Genomic DNA, 18,032 nt, shown 5'->3' with positions numbered 1-18,032 from the left:
AAAAAATATTGTAAGGAATTATAGAAAGAAATCACCAATAGGCAAATATATTGAGTAGAAATGGTTACATACTTCACCATAAAAGCCAGGGGCAGTAGTAATGGCTATGGTTAGTAGTCACTGACACACCTGAGACCTGAGCCATGAAATCATATGCCATAATAAATGGTTTAATCTTTAAAGTGCTACCAGATTCTTTGCTAAAACCAACTAACATAGGGATCTGGAAATCGTTGCTGATAAACCTATTCTTTTAAAATTTACCATTATTTCCCTATGTCAGCTAGTTCCGAAAGTTATATCCAGTGGTCATTTGTATTGCTCTTTAACTGTGTTCTACCTACCAAAGGAAAGCACTTTTATTCCTCAAGTGAATCAGAAGAGGAAGAGGAGGCACACAAGAAATTCAACATTAAGATTAAGCCCTTACAGTCTAAAGACATTCTTAAGAGTGCGGCAACTGTTGATGAACTGAAAGCTTCTATAGGCAACATTGCACTTTCGCCATCTCCAGTGGTAAGCAAAATGTTGTTTAATATGCTGCTTATATTGGCTTAAACCAATTTGTGTTATTAGCATTTTTATTATACAAAATCATGGTTTCATCTAGTAGCTCACAGTGTTAAACCTTGTCAGAAACTATTTTCAGTTCAAGATGTGCTAAAAAAAAAGAGTGTAAAGTCATCTGTATGTGTTTGAAATTTTTGACAGTCATTTATTTTTAGTATATGGTTAAATTGTGTTAACAACTTTCTTTGTATGTTGAATACATTTCAGTAAGGCTTAAGTTTCTCAAATCAACAGATAACATGAATTTGATCAGTACCTAAAGAAAAGGCATTTGCAGTGGAAATAAGAAAAAAATACCAGTTACCAGTGACTTTTCTTATTCAAATAGGGCATATCCCCCAATGACCCCCCAACCCATATAATGATTCTGTGAGCATAACACATATTTTTATTTTGTCCCTGAAAAGCTGCACTTTCTGTTGAGACATCTTTTGAAACTTGGAAAAGCTTCAAGGGCCATTTGTAATCAGGATGGGGGCAGAAGGTTTAAAGGGGGGAAATTTAAAGTCATATTTGAAGTTGCATAGCAAGCAGCAGGGTGCCTGTGCAACCCTAGTCAATAGAAAATAGAAAAGGAGTCTCAATAAAAGTTTTAATATTCTTTGTTATCATTCCTAATCTAACCATGCTGGGAATAACTCTCCCCACCCGCAGCTAAGTGGACTTGCTTTCAGTTAATTTAGGCAATTATCTTTGTTTTAATTGACTGTACTTCTAGGTAGCCTCATTCAGATAACCAGTTTGCCTACATATTTACGCAAAGTTGAGGTTTACAAAATAGTGTGAACAACATTCTTGAGCACTGAACTCGAGAAAATAAAAAAATAAAGACCAGTGCCATCCACTCGAATAATGCCTCCTAATCCTTTTCAGTTTGTGCACCTCTTTTGTTTTGATTGGCAACCTATTGATAAATACCTCTTTGAAGTTACTTGAGCTATAAATGTACAATTATGCATATTTTTTTATTTCTAAATGGGCTCTGTCTCTTTAAAATCTCATGATTTTGTTGCCATGTAACCTGTCAAAGCTTTGCCAAAAATTCTCAGACTTACCACCTCAATCTATTCAGATTTGCCAAGTTTTGTAGGTTCTTCCTTAAGGAAATTGAGCAATGTGCCCTTATTAAAAACAAAAACAAATAAAATCTATTGGCTCATCATGATACAGCATTGCTTGTGAGTTTTGAGCACTAAGAGATGAGGAATGTGGGGATCCTCTCAGGGTTTATGTGCTTATACTGAAGCTACCCAGTTGTTTCCCCTAAAACTATTATAAACTAGCATCTGGAATTTTCAAGATTTTTTTTTTTTGTAAAATTGACAAAATCTAGTTGTAGATTTTACAACTTGACTTTAAGAGACAGTTTAATTAAATCTGTTATAATCTCGTACAGTTTTAGAAAGCTTGGTTGGAGGGCCATTCAGGAAAGATATCGACACGCACACAAAAAGACACACACACACACACAAAGCAATCTATCTTTATTTTGTATTTAAAAAGGGGTTCAGAATTAGCTGCTGACATTGTAAAGTAAAATAAGATCATTATCTGCATGTTCCAGAAAAACTACGGTTCCAGAAAAACAGACATATTCCAAGCATCCTCTTTAGATTTAACTTTTGTATATAACTTGGTAGCTGAGAGCGTGAATGAACATGCTCCACCTGCTGGGATGGAGGCTGAACTAGCCAAGGGAAGAGGCTGAAGGCTGAATTTGGCAGTCAGCTGGCAAGAGGTCCTTTAAGATGGGGATTACTAAAAGTGTCACTGTTGGTTTTTGAAGAACTGATGCATAAAATAATACTCTTGTGCCACTCTTAAATCCTACTTTGTTCTTTAGGACTAAGAGTAGATGGGGGTGGAATTGCAAATATAATGAAAGTGTAAAGATTTAGTAGATTTCAGAATAGCCCTAAAACTGCATTTAATCTCAATGGCCTTTATTAGTTATTAAGTTGTTAATTGGAACTTAATTGTGCCTTACTGAATACTGAAAGCTGTCTTGGGAGGGCTCTTTTGTCCTATATGTGGCCCATGAGCATTTTAACTCAAATAAATATTAATTAATTTAGGAGTTCTTCAAGAGTGTCCCCATCAATGCTTACATCATGCTACTAATAAGAACATAAGAAGAGTTGTGCTGGATCAGAGTAAAGGCTTATTTAGTCCAGTTCCCATAGTGGTTAACCAGATGACTATGGAAGGATAGCATGAACACAGTAGCCCCCTCCTGCTCATGCTGACCAGCAACTGGTATTCAGGGGCATACTGCCTCTGATACTGGAGCCAACATATAACCATTATGACTAGCAGCCATTGATAGCATTATCCTCCATGAATTGGTCTAATCCCCTTTTAAAGCTGTCCATGTTGGTGGCCATCACTACATCTTGCAGTAGAGAATTCTACAAGTTTTTCTATATAACCTACACTGGTGACCTGTTAGGCTTGGTAGTACCTTTTGTGACCTGCAATATGTATTCTAGCTGAGCTTCTATTGTTGTCATTTTGAGTGACTCCCAAGCATTCTGGAGAGATTTGACGTTCTTGGCTTTCCCTTTCAACTTTCTTTTTGCCAGTCCCTTCATTTTAGAGAAGTTTCCTCTTTTGAAGTCAAATGTAACTGTGTTGGACTTCTTTGGTAATTTTCCACATTTAATTTACATATAAATTAAATTTGATAGCTCTGTGGTCACTGTTTCCATTTAGTTCAACAACACTTATATCTTGTACTTAGCATTAAGTCCAGGTTTTCTCTCCTCTGGATGCTTCCATAATTTACCAGCTGTTTTAGGGCTCAACCAACTAATGCAGAAACCTTACATCTTTGTTGCGACTGGAACATGCATTTATCTAGGCTGTATGAGGACAATTACTACAACACCCGTTACTACAACTCTTTCTCCTTTAGATGCCTCAATGGTTTTATTTTCCATCTCAAGATCACCCTGAGCATTTTGGATAGGGTGGAGTGGGGTGGAGACAGCATTTCTCCAGTACTGAATTACTTTTGGGGTCTGGTATTGTTACCCACAGTAAATCTTTGAAGGAGTCTATCCCTTTTCAGATTTCTAGTTTGTTTGACACTATGCCCTTTTTGATATACAGAGCAACACTACTTCCAGTACAACTTTCCCTGGCCTTCTTACAGATTTTATATCTAGAAATGACTGTATTCCATGGTTTCCCACCATTCCATTTTTTGGTTTGCCCACTATATTCTTTGTTTCTTGTTCATTTGTTTATGCGATTTGTACCCTGCCTTTCTACAACAAAAAAGGAGCTCAAAGTGGCTAATAATCAAAAGAATTTTTTTAAAAAAATTATAATAGAAACTTGGTTAAAGTAATATGAAACACATTAAAAACACAGTTGAAAAATGCAACCACAACACAATAAAACAGCACCGAACTACACAGACCAGCCTGCACTCCAGTTCCCTCATCATGATTTAAAGGCTTCTAGCATTAGCAAAGAAACATCTGTACATGGAGTCCCTCTCCAAATGTTTTTGATGTGTGCATTTCCACTATAGCTGGCTCAATGCACACTTCTCTACATTTTCATTCTGACTTTTAAAACTGAACTAGAAACTGAACTCAAAAGCTTAAATTGAACTGAGGGATACACCTAAACATTAACATGAGCTGCACTTAAAACGGAGCCTACATGGAGCTTGAATTATAAGCCGTTGTTTTGATCAGCTGGTCTGTTCTGTGGCGCTTGTCAATGTAGAACAAGGTCAATATATTGGGCGATTTTATCCCCTTTCCAAACTTGGATTTGGTCTAAGTATTGAGATTGAAGTTTACTGCAGCCACTCAAGGGTTCTCTGCTGAATCAGAGCTGCAAGAACTCTTCCCAGGGATTTGGCTCATGAACTATGCATCTCTAAAGGTTTACCCTCTTAGGATTTAGCTCCTGGCCCACAATGCTGTTTGCTCTCCCTTCGTTCCAACTTCAGCTGATGATTAATAAATTAAATGATGATTAAATAATATTGGATAGCATTTATCTTTTCCTCTCACAGGTGCTTAACTCACCTGTCCACTTACCTTTCTGCATCTCTGAGGTGAGATGCTTTATCAGATGGGGCTCCCCCTCATGCTCCCATGTCTATATTTCAAATATTCCAGATTAATAGCTCCCCCCACAATAAATAAATAAATAAATAAATAAATAAATCCTTGGAATTGTACTTCTACGAGGGGATCAGAATCTAAGAATTTTCAGCATCCTCAGAAAACTACTATTCCTGGCATTCTTTGCGGGGAGAGCCACAATAGAACATATGCTCAGAATATAAAAAGTCCTCATACCAGTCCCTAATCACTGCTGATAATCCCAACATATCTATAATTCATTACTGTTACTCAGTAATAACATTCTATTGGGGACATAATTGCCTAAAAGCTTTTGAATTTCCAATTCAACAAAATAAATGATCATCATCTGCTTTTAATTTGCAAATAAAGATTACTGATTGGTTTTTAGCAGTGGCATTTCATCCCTCACTTAGGTTTTAATAAAAATGGAAACAAGCAAAAATACTTGTAAACCAGAGAATGAAAAACTGAAGCTGTACTAAACTGCAATCACACAAATTGTTTTAAACATACTGCAGGGATTATATTCATGCTTCTTTTTAATTTTCTGCTGCATTAAGTTCCCTGCTTATGTGTCTGGTGTATATGTGGTGGGTTAGTTAGAAGGTTGGTCTGTACATCTGTAAGTGAGCTTTGCAGTCATTATGAAGTCACCAAGCTATTGCAGCTGGGCTTGGAGGCAGGACAACAGTGTATTATATTGTTTATGGAAGCCAGGTTCAAGAGTTGATTTGTGACACTCATTTCCTGGACTGTGGAAGATGTGGGAACAGTAAATCAGAATGATGGCTTTGTTGCATTGCAGAGAATGCAGCTTCCTGATCTACTGATGCTGTACATCTTAAGGAAGCTTGGATGTGTGGCTGTAATACTTTTCATGGAAAGCAGGACACTGAACAGAATAACAAAACTGAATAACACTTTAACTATACTATGAAAAAGAAGGCTTGGATATATACCAAGCAAAGGATCCCTTTCATTTCTGAAGGTGCCTGTCTGCATTTATCCCACTTACATTTCCCCCCCCCAATTCTCCTTTATTTTTCCTTGGAGCAAATTCAAATCTTGTCATTCCCAGTGCTTTCCCCGTCATCGGTTTTCTTGTATTTGTTTTTATTATGTATGCTGTGCTGAGAACTTTTATTCTAAGGCAACTCATAAATTGAATAAATAAATAAAATCACTGTGACAGTGATGGAAGGCTCTGATGCAACCTACACATGCTAATTTAAACATCTTGTGAAGAGAGAGGGGTTGTTTATCTTGTGGAGAGATCCCTTTGCATATACACTTGTTTCAGTTGTTGAAACACATGTGCATAGAATAGGGCAGAATACTGCTATTACAATGCTCTTCTACTCAATTATAGCATATATAAGGGGCTTGGCTGTGAATGTAGCAAATGTTTTTTCTTTTCAGCCATCCACCCTCTCCACATATAAAGCTCAGGGTGGGATAGGTCTTATTTTAACAGTAAAAGGGAGTACACAACAGATGGGCATCGAATCCTTCCTTCCCTCCTGTGCCTTACAGGATCTATGTTGATTCTGGCTCATTTCTAGTAATGGAGCTAGAAATGGTGAAAGGTGGCTGGAACAATCAATGGAGAAGGTAAGGCACGTTACATGTGTTGTTCTCTTATATGCTCCATTTACTGTTATAGTAATACACACTCACACACACCCATTATGTCTGCTTTGGCTCTTTTTATTGAGAAATTTGTTATTTCTAAATTTTGTTAATATCACGTAAAGAGCAGAAGAGCTATTTTAAAATGAATGCAAATTGTAGCTTTTGAATGTGATTTGGAGACACAGAAAAAGCAAAAAAAAACCACCCACCAATTTTAAAAATTTGCTTGAAATGTAGAAAATTTGCCTCACATGTAGATTGTTGGGATGTGTTGGGCCATGGCCTGTATCTCTTGTGTGTTCTACAAATTGCCTAGAATGGTGCTAAATAAATGATAAATAACAGCAATAGTGGCAGTTATTTGCTCTTCATTGCAGAGTTATTACTGGCCTAAGACATATGTAATACAAGCAATTGAGGGATTTTCTTTTAAATCATTCGCATGTATGAGGTTGATGCATTCATTTCTCTATCAAGAAAATGTAATGCTTTCTTTTTTTAAAAAAAAAAAAAGGGTTTTTTTCATATTATTAGTGGAATTTTGTTCCATTTCTAGCATACATGTGCTTCCCCAAGGTGGTTTTAAAAAAATAACCTTAGTAAGATGGAATTACCTACAACCTTAAAGAAAGCACCACCTGAGAATTCTTAGAAATTGAGCATTCTCATGTCAAAGTCACCCTTTTACTGAAAAGAACTTCCTTTTTCTTTTCTTTTTTTCTCAAACCTATTTTTACCTTTTGAATATGCACTCATTCCTCACTCCACACCAATTAAACTAATAGACTTAGCAGTGCTTTGCTGTGCCCTGTACTCTACTTTAGACAATGGCCATCTGCTCAAACATAAAGAAATATAATGGGGGGAGCACTTGGGAGTGAGTAATGTTTGTCAGATAATACAATGTCCAAAAATTGGAATTGATACATGATAGAAAGGGGAACTTGTCACCAGAAAGAAACATTTTAGCTCTCGTTTGCAATTCCTTAAGCAGATTGCAATTTTTAAAAAATTGATTGACAATGAGGCTGAGTGAGAGGCTTCTTCTGTTGTATCTGGCAGGGGAACTACTCTGAGCCTTCTGTTGATCTATAATAGGTCTCTATTAGATTACCAAAGGGAATGCATTGTTCCAATGCATAACCCATGAGTTCTGTTCTCTCTTCAGTGTTGTGGTAGACTCTCAGTGCAGTCTATTTTGTGTGTGGTTGGTTGTTCAGTAGATCACATCTATAATTCTCTGTTATCCTTTATTATCCTTATTAGCTAGGATAAATCTGATGATGGTAGCCTGTGATTGGCATTTTCTTGGCTTTTCTTGTATCATCAACAATATCCAGAAAGATGCTGAGGCATTTAGCTCTTTAACAAAGTAGCCATAGCACAAAGCTAGGGTTTTAAAAAAGCAAGGATAACACTAAAGGTTCTTCTTCAAATCAAAGAGGTTCTTATGAGTTAGAGTCAAATAAAGTAACTTCTTTCAAAACATGTTTACCAATGCCAGTTATAAAGAGAATAAAAATAGATTCACTCTTTGGAAGACTCTAGGTTTTCAAGATCATCAGGCTCTTTCGCCGTTGTTTGGGGCTTATTTAGTAACATTTATGTGTTTATTTATTACTTTTATATCCCACCTTTTTTCCATATTGATACAATATGGTGTCTCAAGTGGCAGTTTTATGCCATATATGTATTTCAAGAATACATTAACTATGGGATGTTTAAATACAGTTTCTCTTTCTGACATGCCAATTATGTGTAACTGGGCATTACAGTGTAAGGCTGCACTTTTATGCACTCCAATTTGTAAGTACATCTCATTGATTTCAGTGGAATTTATTTCCGAGTCAACATGCATAAAATGGGGGTCAGGTTACACATACGTTATTTGTATACACTGTTGTTGTACGAGTTCCGCTACTTGTGCATATGATAATGATTGTTTACGCTTTTACACTGCACTGCAATTGAAATCATTAAGATTTACTTCTGCTTAGGGTTGGTCTGTAAAAATGTAAATGTTTTATTTCATGGAGACTGATCTTTATTTTCTCATAAATTCATGCACATTAAAAAAAATGCCTATTTGTTTTTCTTTTCTTTATATGTTAATGCACTCTATAGAGGAAAAGTCCGGTAAGAAATAGTCTTTTCCCCCTGTCATTTTAATGGCATATTTTACTTAGCAAATATTGTTTGATTTATTGTTGTTTACCAGTCTATAGATTCAAAAATATAACATTAAAATCTTATTATTTATGGGTCCTAGTCGCTGTCTATTCAGCTTACATTATGAGTGGTAGCTATGATTTTTTTCTGTATTTAGATATTTTTATAAATGATGTGCATTTGATATTGCATACAAATTATGTTGTACTAGTGTTGATTTACGTTGGCGCAGCATTATTAGTGCTTGCACTGCACCACTATGCCACCACAAAATTCTATATATTTGGATACTACTCAAGATATGTAGAATATAATGGCATGGCATTTGTTTCAGTGTAAAACTGAATAAAAAGTTAATGTTTTATATTGTAGGAATGTTTGGATAAATGGGGACTCTGCAAATTTCCTGAATTAAAGTATGAACTTCTGTAATTCTACCTCTTGTTTCCTGATTGTTCCTGAAACAATTAACTCATCTTTTAAAACTCACAGTATTTTGAGATTTTATTACTGCCTATGCAGGAATCCTTTGACTGAGTAGTTCTCTGATAACTATTTTACAATATTAATATATATTATTCATACACACACACACACACACACACACACACACACACACACATACATATATATGATTTTGTTGGGTGCCATCATAAAAGGAGGCTGAAAAATCCAAATCCTCCCCCCAACCACATAAAATATAATAAACTAAATAATTCACCATTTGCTGCCCTTTAACAGAACCCTAGAGTTTTCCATCTGAGACAGGCTGCTTCAGCCTGCCTTCTGATAGACTGACCATCAGCTGGATTATCTTTCACTTCGCCACACAGTCGGCCTTGTTTGAACTTTTAACAACATGCAATTCAGTGTTTTCCCACTGCTGCTCCTGTCCTTTTTCTTAACAGAAAAAAAAATCCGTTAAGAAGGAAAGGACAGACTGGCTGCACAACACCTTTTGAATAGTGATGCTAGGAGCCCTCCATCTGGAAGCACCCAAGAGCTATGACTGCAGAGCCCCAGATGCATCTGTAAAATCTCTTAGATCAGAGCTATTCGCCCTGTTTGCACATAATGACAGCCCATGGCTTAATCGGGCGCGTTCAGGGTAGTATGGCCGTAGACCCCATGGCTTAATTAAACCATGGATGTTTGCTTGTCCAGCAGACAGTTGAGCATATTGTGGATTGCTTTTATTCACCACCTTCACTGGCTCCCAACCTGTATCCCGAGAGCCTTTGCAACTTTGAAGAGTGGGCGACTGCTTGGCGAGGCTTCTCCACATCAGCAGCCTCTTTGCTATTAGTGCGCTCAGCCTTATTATGGCAGAGCAACCCATAATCCTCAGCTGTACTGTTCTCTGGAAATTTTCTGCATCTGCCACTTGATTTTTTAATTTTTTAATTTATTTATTTGTGCCATTTCTATACTGCTGAATATAATAAAACCCCTCAGTGGTTTACAGTATTAAAATATAATATTAAAAATACAATATTAAAACACAGCATTTAAACACTTCCAACTACACTAAAAATATCAAGGATCATGTTTTGTTTTACTTTTTCTCATTTTTTGAATTTGTGTAAAAAAAATTGTGCGAATTGCAGCTGTAATTTTTGTAATTTACACAGATTTCAGCCACAATTTGTATATTTTATGCAAACTGCAGCTGCAATTTGCACAAATTATGCAAATTGTAGCTGTGATCAGCACAAATGTTATTTATGCAAATTTGGAAAATGTGCAAACAGGCCCGACTCAATGCAGATTGAGTGTGGCCAGCTTGTGAGGAATGAGCCCAAATCCCTTCTTTTCTCTTTTAAAACCTAAAGCCCTTTCTTCCTCCTCCATCTCCTAAGCCTTCTATTGCAACTTCATTGCACAGTCTTGGAGAGAAGTGTCCTTGAAATAGAAACACCCCCTCACCTCGCAGAATTGTAGGAACAATGGGGCATCAGTTTCAAAATTATATTACTGGAACATGGGAAGTAAAGGGAGGACAGGGTGGAAGAGAGAAGACTAGAGCAAGAATTACAGAGTTGGTGTATTACATCGTGGGCGGGGGGAAGGGGAAATACAGGAATACTATGCCAGGAGATTAAACACCAGAGCTGCCACCTCTTCCCTGATTGGGCTCAACATGCTCAGAGCAACAGCCTTTGTGGTGATGTTTTCTTCTATGTGAATGTGGGAACACTGTAGTTGTGATGCTACTTGCGAGTGCCCAGCTGTATCCTCTGTGTGCTGATGCTACCTTTCAAAAGGCACATGTGGTTCTGGCTGGCCAGGAACAAGAGGCCGCAGGAGCACATGATGAGCCCTAAGACCTTGAACTGGAGGCCTGACAAAGGGCACTTGACCATGTTCTACATGTTGTAAGTGAGATGGAGCTGGTGCAGGAAGAAACTGTTTTGGCAATATAGAAAAGGATGATAGACAATTGATGCTGCATGGCCTGGCAACGCGGCTGTCAATAACATTTGTAACACATCAGTCCTTTCCACCATAGCCCTTTTAAAAGTCCTGTTCTAGGCCTCATACCAGCATTTGCTCACAAAACCATGTGAACACCATATCATGTCTATAGGTGCTCTCTAGAGCCAGCTGTGCGTAAGGGCAGGTCCAGGGATCTATCAATACGCTCAATGCAGCATCAGTCCAAAAGTGAGCATGTAATCTCTGGCTTGCTTGGCTGTACTTGCCTGAGAATGTGCCTGCGGTACCTGAGAGGCTTGTGATGCTTGTGAGACGGTACCAGCGATAGAGAAAAGTGAGGCAGAATTGTCTTCCTACGTACTGGACTCTAGGGAGTGTGGAAATCTTCCAGCCACATCAGGTCAGTGCAAGATGCGGTCATGGCAAGGTCCCTAGAAGTAGCTTTGGAGAAGACCAGGCAGCAGAAGGTGAAGAGAAAATGCTTCTCCCACCTTTCCTCATGGCTTGAAGAGGAGGAGGGTGTTTGGAGTATCCTTAGACTACTTCAAATGTTTTCTTTTTTAACCAGGAAAGGCATTTAGGCAAGAGAGTTTTGGATTGAGAGGGCATTTTTTGTTGTAGAAAACTGCCAATTTGTTGTTGTTGTAGTAGTAGTAGTAGTAGTAGTACATGCTAAAATAAGAATAACATAGCCACAGTTTATCGAGAACATTCAGGGTTGATAAGAGCAGTGTTCTCACTGAAACACAAAACAGACTGGAAAAAGTGCAGTGCCACTTTCATGGCAAGTTGCAAACTGCAAGAGGGAGGAGGAGTGATAAATGCCCTCACTGCTGTTGCTAAGCAGACTTCTGAGTCCCAGCATGGAAGGGGAAAGGGCTACCAATTTCATGCAATAGCATGTAGAGCGATTAGATTTTGATTGCCGTTGCCCTCTGCCTGTGTCGTCTGATGAAACAACACACACACAAGCCACGATTCTGGCTTCAGACACAACAACAGCCTATGGTTTTAACAAACCAGAGTTCACAACCCAACAACAAGCTAAGGGTTGGGTTCTCTTCATGGTTTGTTCATGGTTAATAACCCACAGATGTAATGACAACCGATGCTTCAACAACTCATGCGTTAATTAAGCCATGAGCTGTTGCTACATGTGAACAGGGTCATTGTCTATCTTGTTATCTAAGAGTAGCCCTGAAATTTGTGTGTGCTTGGTTGCCTGAGACCAAAATATTGAAAATGAGAGTGACTGTTTGACAATATTTGCAGAAATATTTTCGCTATGTATAATTTGAAGTCCGTCTCTGTTAAATGGAACTGATGGAGAGTTGCTTACTAGAAGGAAAAAAGGGAAATATGTTTTGACAAATATTTGGCTAATGTAAATTGGCATAGTTCCACTGAAGTTAATGAAGCTGTGTGAGACATGAGCTGAAGTTCTGCACAGTTGTACCCAGCTATAGTAAAAATGCTCTCAAGCTTTCTTAAAAAAAAAAAAAAGTGTCCCAAGATCAATTCACAGATCTCCCATGTCATGTCTAGTTAACGGAACGATTACTGATCTGCTTGTGCATTTTTACCCTCAATCTATTCGGAACCAAATGATGAGCATACATGATGAGCATCAATAGAAAATCATATTGATAGATGATTATTGGCAGCGTACAAACCTCTATCTCTGTGCCTTTCAGAGGGGAGGAGAGGTCAAATCACAGAAGTCTATATACGATTTCAAATGCAGTGAATACCTGCCAATTTTCAAAATTCAGAAGATGCTGTTAACAGTTTGCTCTCCTGACAATGATGTCTGCATCTGTCCCTACTACTTGTCCTATAATTAAAATAAAGACAAGTACAGTAGAGCTGATATTCTAATCTTTACATTATTTCTAATTCCATCCCTAAATTCTTAAATGTATGCACACATTTTTGTTGAATTCAGACTTAGTCATGGTTAGAGTAGACTCACTGAAATCAGTGGGACCTCAGTTAGTCATGACTAAATTGTCCCATTGATTTCCATGGGCTGATTAAGCATGACCAAGTCTGGGTTGAACCATATGTCTGTACATTCTAATTAGTCTATAAAGCTGAGCAGCTACAAAGTTCAAATCTGAAATCCTGAAAATTCTGCCCACATGTTCATAATTATGAGTGAGTCGCTCAGATTAGTAAAATTATTTTAGACTTCAATCCCATATAAATTCACCTGGGAGTAAGCTCAGCTGAACTCAGTGGGACTTACTTCTAAGGAGACATATATAGGAGTGCACTGTTAATAAGCAAAGGAAAAACTGTGTGCAGGGTTGCTGTTCTGTATCCTTTAAAGTGCTTTGCTTTAGTTTAACAAGCCCAGTTCTCGGAGTAGTTGCCTTAACTGATTATTAACACCAAATGAAAGTTTTACAGAGGTAAAACTGCATAGAACAAAGGCAAAGTCTGTCGTTAAAATACAACGTAGAACTACCAACTCTATTTTGCAGCCTGAAATCCATGTGGTGGATTTGGTGGACCATTTGAGATGTCACAGCCCTCCATCTTTATGCCATATCAGAGCATCATGCAATTGGACATGTTCAGACTAAGCTGGAATTTGTTACAGATTTGACTGATCAAAAAGGACAGAAACTTTAATTATTATTTTACTGTTTTGCTATTGGAATTGGCACAACCTGTCAACAAGAGATCACTTTACCTGAAAAGCTCAATAATCTAGTCCCCTATTCTGATCATTGCCAGGAAGTCACCAATATCTCAAGCCCCAGTGGGGTTGGCTGCAATAGGCTGAGTTTTGGTGTTCTTTTCCTTTGGATGGGATATACATAAATCTTAAGAGGGCTCTTAAGCTACACAATATATGTATAGGCATATTTTATGAAGGCTGAAGATACCATTCTTAATGATTTAATCTGAACTTGGGTTTTTTATTGATGTACTCACCCCATGGTCCCTCAGAGCTAGCAATTTATTCCCCCAATTTCTGCAGACCGTTTTATAATTATTTATCTTTGAAAAGCACACCAAACAGGTTTACTGTCTTGAATAGAATTGGGGAAGAGGGAAATCTAGGAAAATTAGGTTTTGAAGTTGCCTATTTGTGAAGCTTAGAGGAGGATCTCATATCATCCAAAGCCTTTTTATTATTATTGATCTGTCACTCTCTGACTAGGTATCTGTTCTCTCTTCCTTTTTGCTGAACACAGAGGCGCAGCCCGGTAAGAAGTTGCATGACTTTTTACGTTAAATCAGAGCTGAAATTACTGGGGGCGACTATAATCTAGTTTTAATTTAAATTGATTTTCTAAACTACGAAGTCAGGAAATTAAACTAACCTATGTGTAATAGTGCAAAAAATATGTGCTCTTTCATGGTATGTAGCTTATCTGTAGTATTGCCTGCTTTTCTATAAATACTGAATGTGTAGGAACAGAAGGAAGTATATTATTTAAAAGGCTTTAATACTTTATATACATTATGGGACAAAACATGCTGCAAGTTTTATGTCAGGCTTGAAACTCTATTTTTCCTTGTCCCGAGGAGTCTTGGTAAGATTACTTAGGGTGACCATATTTGGGAAACCAAAAAAGAGGACACCTAGTGTGTGTGTGGGGAAGCAGCTTTCTGAGTCCTGCAGAAAGTACGTTATTCCCCCGCCACCTTAAAGAACCCGATTGGAGTGGAGGAGGGGAAAGGATTTCATTCTGCACCACCACCATCCACTCCAATTGGGGCCTTTTCTATAATGTCCACAAATGACCCACTTTCCCCTTTAAGACCTCAATTGGAGCTCGGGGTGGGGGAACAATGTGCCTCAAGAAAGCATGTCATTCCCTCCTGCCATGCTAATGGCAGCCTTAAAGGGAAGGTGTGTCATTCCAGGACATTATTGAAAATGATAGAAAATCCCCCCTGACACCATGGAAAGAACAAAAAACAGGACAAATCCAGGGAAATCCTGACAGTTGGTCACCCTAGATTACTTCATTTTGGATAAAGCAGTTGGCCAACTCTCATGATTATTAAGGGAGAAAAAATCAAACCAATATGTGTGAATAAGAAAGGACAAATGAATGAAGCCCATGTTAATTGAATTCAACCATTTCCAAGTTGAGAGTATCTGGGTTTGGCTTTTGAGGGTCTGACTTGAGTTTTTTCACACTTGGATTTAGAATTTCAGAATAAGAATTCATGTATTGACTTTAACATAGTTGTGCTTTGGTATTTACAGTGGTCATAAAAATAATGTGTTTCTTGTAACAAAAATAAGCCAACAAAGCTGAGCAATCTGGTGGAATGTAATATTTTTATGTTTATTTTACATTAATTTTAAGAATTAAAATTTCCAAAGAAAAAATTAGATCTACCACAAAATACTAAATAACCAACTTATACCAACATTTCATCTTCCTTATACCAACAAAAAAGGTGTACTGATCATTATAATTTGTTCCAGAATTATTTAAACCACTTCTGTTGTTGCTCAAATGTAGCACATGACCTCCTTCTTGTTATTTGCTTTATTGGGACAAGTTAACATAAGGTATATCTTATGAGATAACATCAGATATATCACAATATGCCTTGCATATTCTGTAAAATGTGTTTAGGAGAATTTCAGAACAGCTGATTCTTACCAAGGTTTGAAATAGGCTTGGCTGGAAAATAGTTCTCATCTTCATTCTCTTTAAGCAGACTTCTTAATGGTAATTTTGTTCTCCTTAACCATTCTTCCTTGGGCTTTGATGTTGCTGTGCCTCTCTCTGGCACACTACTCAAACAGATATTATTGCATGGAATATGATTTGAAAAGAGCAATGTGTAAACAAAACATTTTCTTGAAAAACGTATGCAGAAATGTAGCATGAGTGAGAAATACTGTAAGATGGTGATAGTAATATGAGGAACAGTAACTCCTAGCAATTTGGGCATGTTTTGCCTGATACTAGCAGTGGAGTTCTACTCACAACAGAGGAAAGGAGCAGGAAGATAAACTTTGTGATTTCTCCTTTACTCTCCAGCCCCCTGTGTCTCCTGAAAAGCTGTTCTGGAGGGACTCAGTTGGTACCCTCTGGAGCAGCATGAGAGGCAATGCAGTCAAAGAAGATTATCTCCCTGCTTACTTCCTCCAGCAGGGGACCTCTGCTGAATTGCAGGGTTTCTCATGAATGGAAAGAGCCTTCAGTTCACTGAATAATCAATCTGGATTCAACCAATTGTCATCAGCCATTCTAATAGCTCCAGGGAGGTGTGCCTTTTGCACAAACATGCATATCTCCTTCCTACTTTCAGAGGTTTTTTTCAAAAAAAAAAAATTATTACTTTACATCTTCTGGAATATCACAGTCAACTTGAAAACATTTTTTTAATTTCAGTCAAAACTGTGTGTTCAAGCGTGTAAGATAATATATGAGTGCATCACCCAGTTCTAGAAAAGTAAGCAAATTAATGTCGAGATATTTGTTTGACATACCATTGCAATTAAAAATTGTGAGTGTGATCAATTTTCTATTAAGAATTAAGAAATTCTCAGGCAGTACATTTGTAAGTACTCATCAAATCTGATATTCACTTATATCTTCTGTGTGTGTCCATGTGAATCAGCAAAGAAGGTACACAAACATCCAAATGGACTGTCAACCCAAGTTAATGTATATTTTGTTTTAATAATGTTAATTTCCTATTTAATAATGCCTTTTCAACCAACCCATTTATGTAACTGTCTTGAATTATAAAATCATAGAGTTGGAAGGGGCCATTGACCCCAGCACCCTACTCATTACTCCTCTAGTACTAAACTGTAGTTTTTGTTTTTAATTTTAGGGTACAATTAAAAGGAATTTATCTAGTAAGTATATCTTTTTTTAAAAAAAATATTGGGACATAATATATCTCTAGAATGTGGATCTACTTAGGATCTTCAAAGATGGCATAGATTTGTTTATAAATTTTCAAATTTTAAAATGATTGCAACAGCTAATTTTTAAGAGAGATTGAATTCTGTATGTTATTAATAGTGTAGTCCTCAAAACAAACTGAGGACATTGTTTCACATACTACTACATAAATTTATAGCAAGTAAAAAGAACAAACTCTGATAGTCTCAAAATGAGATTACACATTTTAAATCAAAAGGCAAGTGGAGTGTTTGCAACTGGCTGAATGCACAAACCAGTACAACAGGACTTAAAATAACAGAAGTTAGATATCTGGAATGATGAAGAGTATGATTGAATTTTGAATTTTGAAGGGTATGGATATATATTTTAAGATTGCATAACATTGGTCCTGATGAAAATAAATTAATTGCAGATCATAGAATACACTCTCTTCTTATCTAACAACAAATAATATAATTCTGTGCCTGTAAGAGAGCAAACGAAGAATATTTTCAGCATGTTATATACTCTTACGATCCGTATATTACACCCACCATAAGTTATGTGGGGAAGTAATTCAAAGAAAAAAGTTCCAGTAGAAGGAGAAAGTCAAAAGCGCAACAATGGCCAGGTTGAAATGAATTGTGAAAATTTGTTCAACTTGCTATTGTTATGTTAAGGGACATCATAGTTACAGTTTATTTTATTTTTATTTATTACATTTATATACCGCCCCATAGCTGAAGCTCTCTGGGTGGTTTACAACACTTAATTAAGTGCTAAAAATGAGAAAGAGAGCACAAGTGGGAAGTGGGCTAGAGTAGATTGCACAACTTTCTATTAGTATCTCTAATATAAATAATACAAATATTAATCAGTACAGACTAGGGTTGTACTGGTTTTGTTAAATCCATTCCGTCTGTGTTTAATTGATTGTCAGGTATCTTTTGCTCTGTCAACCGCTCATTGGTGGAATTGGGTTTTTGTTTTGTTTTTATGAACAGAATTTTGTTGTACTTGCGCTAATTTGCAATAGCACTAATATGTAAGTGTACTAATCCACATTAACTAATTTTTAATGCAGATTAGTGCAAATTCCCTCTGCAAAAGTAACAAGCCAGTCCACAGAATCTGCATGACTCAGTCCATGGAGGAATCCACATATCTGATTCATAGAAATTTGAACTCATTTGGATCTGTTGCAGATTTCTCCATCATGCCTAGTACAGACATGCAT

The 18,032-nt window shown here is 37.1% G+C and overlaps 1 protein-coding gene across 1 annotated transcript in view; it reads left to right on the top strand.

The window, feature by feature from the left end:
• SGIP1 (SH3GL interacting endocytic adaptor 1) overlaps positions 1 to 18,032 on the top strand; it is a 141,191-nt gene that overhangs the window by 60,011 nt on the left and 63,148 nt on the right. The window contains exons 7-10 of the mRNA XM_063137700.1: positions 341 to 516; positions 8,436 to 8,447; positions 14,123 to 14,134; positions 16,740 to 16,764. Coding sequence (XP_062993770.1) covers positions 341 to 516; positions 8,436 to 8,447; positions 14,123 to 14,134; positions 16,740 to 16,764 — 225 coding nt within the window. The remainder of the gene's footprint in view (positions 1 to 340; positions 517 to 8,435; positions 8,448 to 14,122; positions 14,135 to 16,739; positions 16,765 to 18,032) is intronic.

This window comes from Elgaria multicarinata, chromosome 1, assembly GCF_023053635.1.
Source record: "Elgaria multicarinata webbii isolate HBS135686 ecotype San Diego chromosome 1, rElgMul1.1.pri, whole genome shotgun sequence".
In the NCBI taxonomy this organism is placed as follows: Eukaryota; Metazoa; Chordata; class Lepidosauria; order Squamata; family Anguidae; genus Elgaria; species Elgaria multicarinata.
The sequence above is the reverse complement of the archived record's forward strand: the minus strand, read 5'-3'. Positions and strand labels throughout refer to the sequence as shown.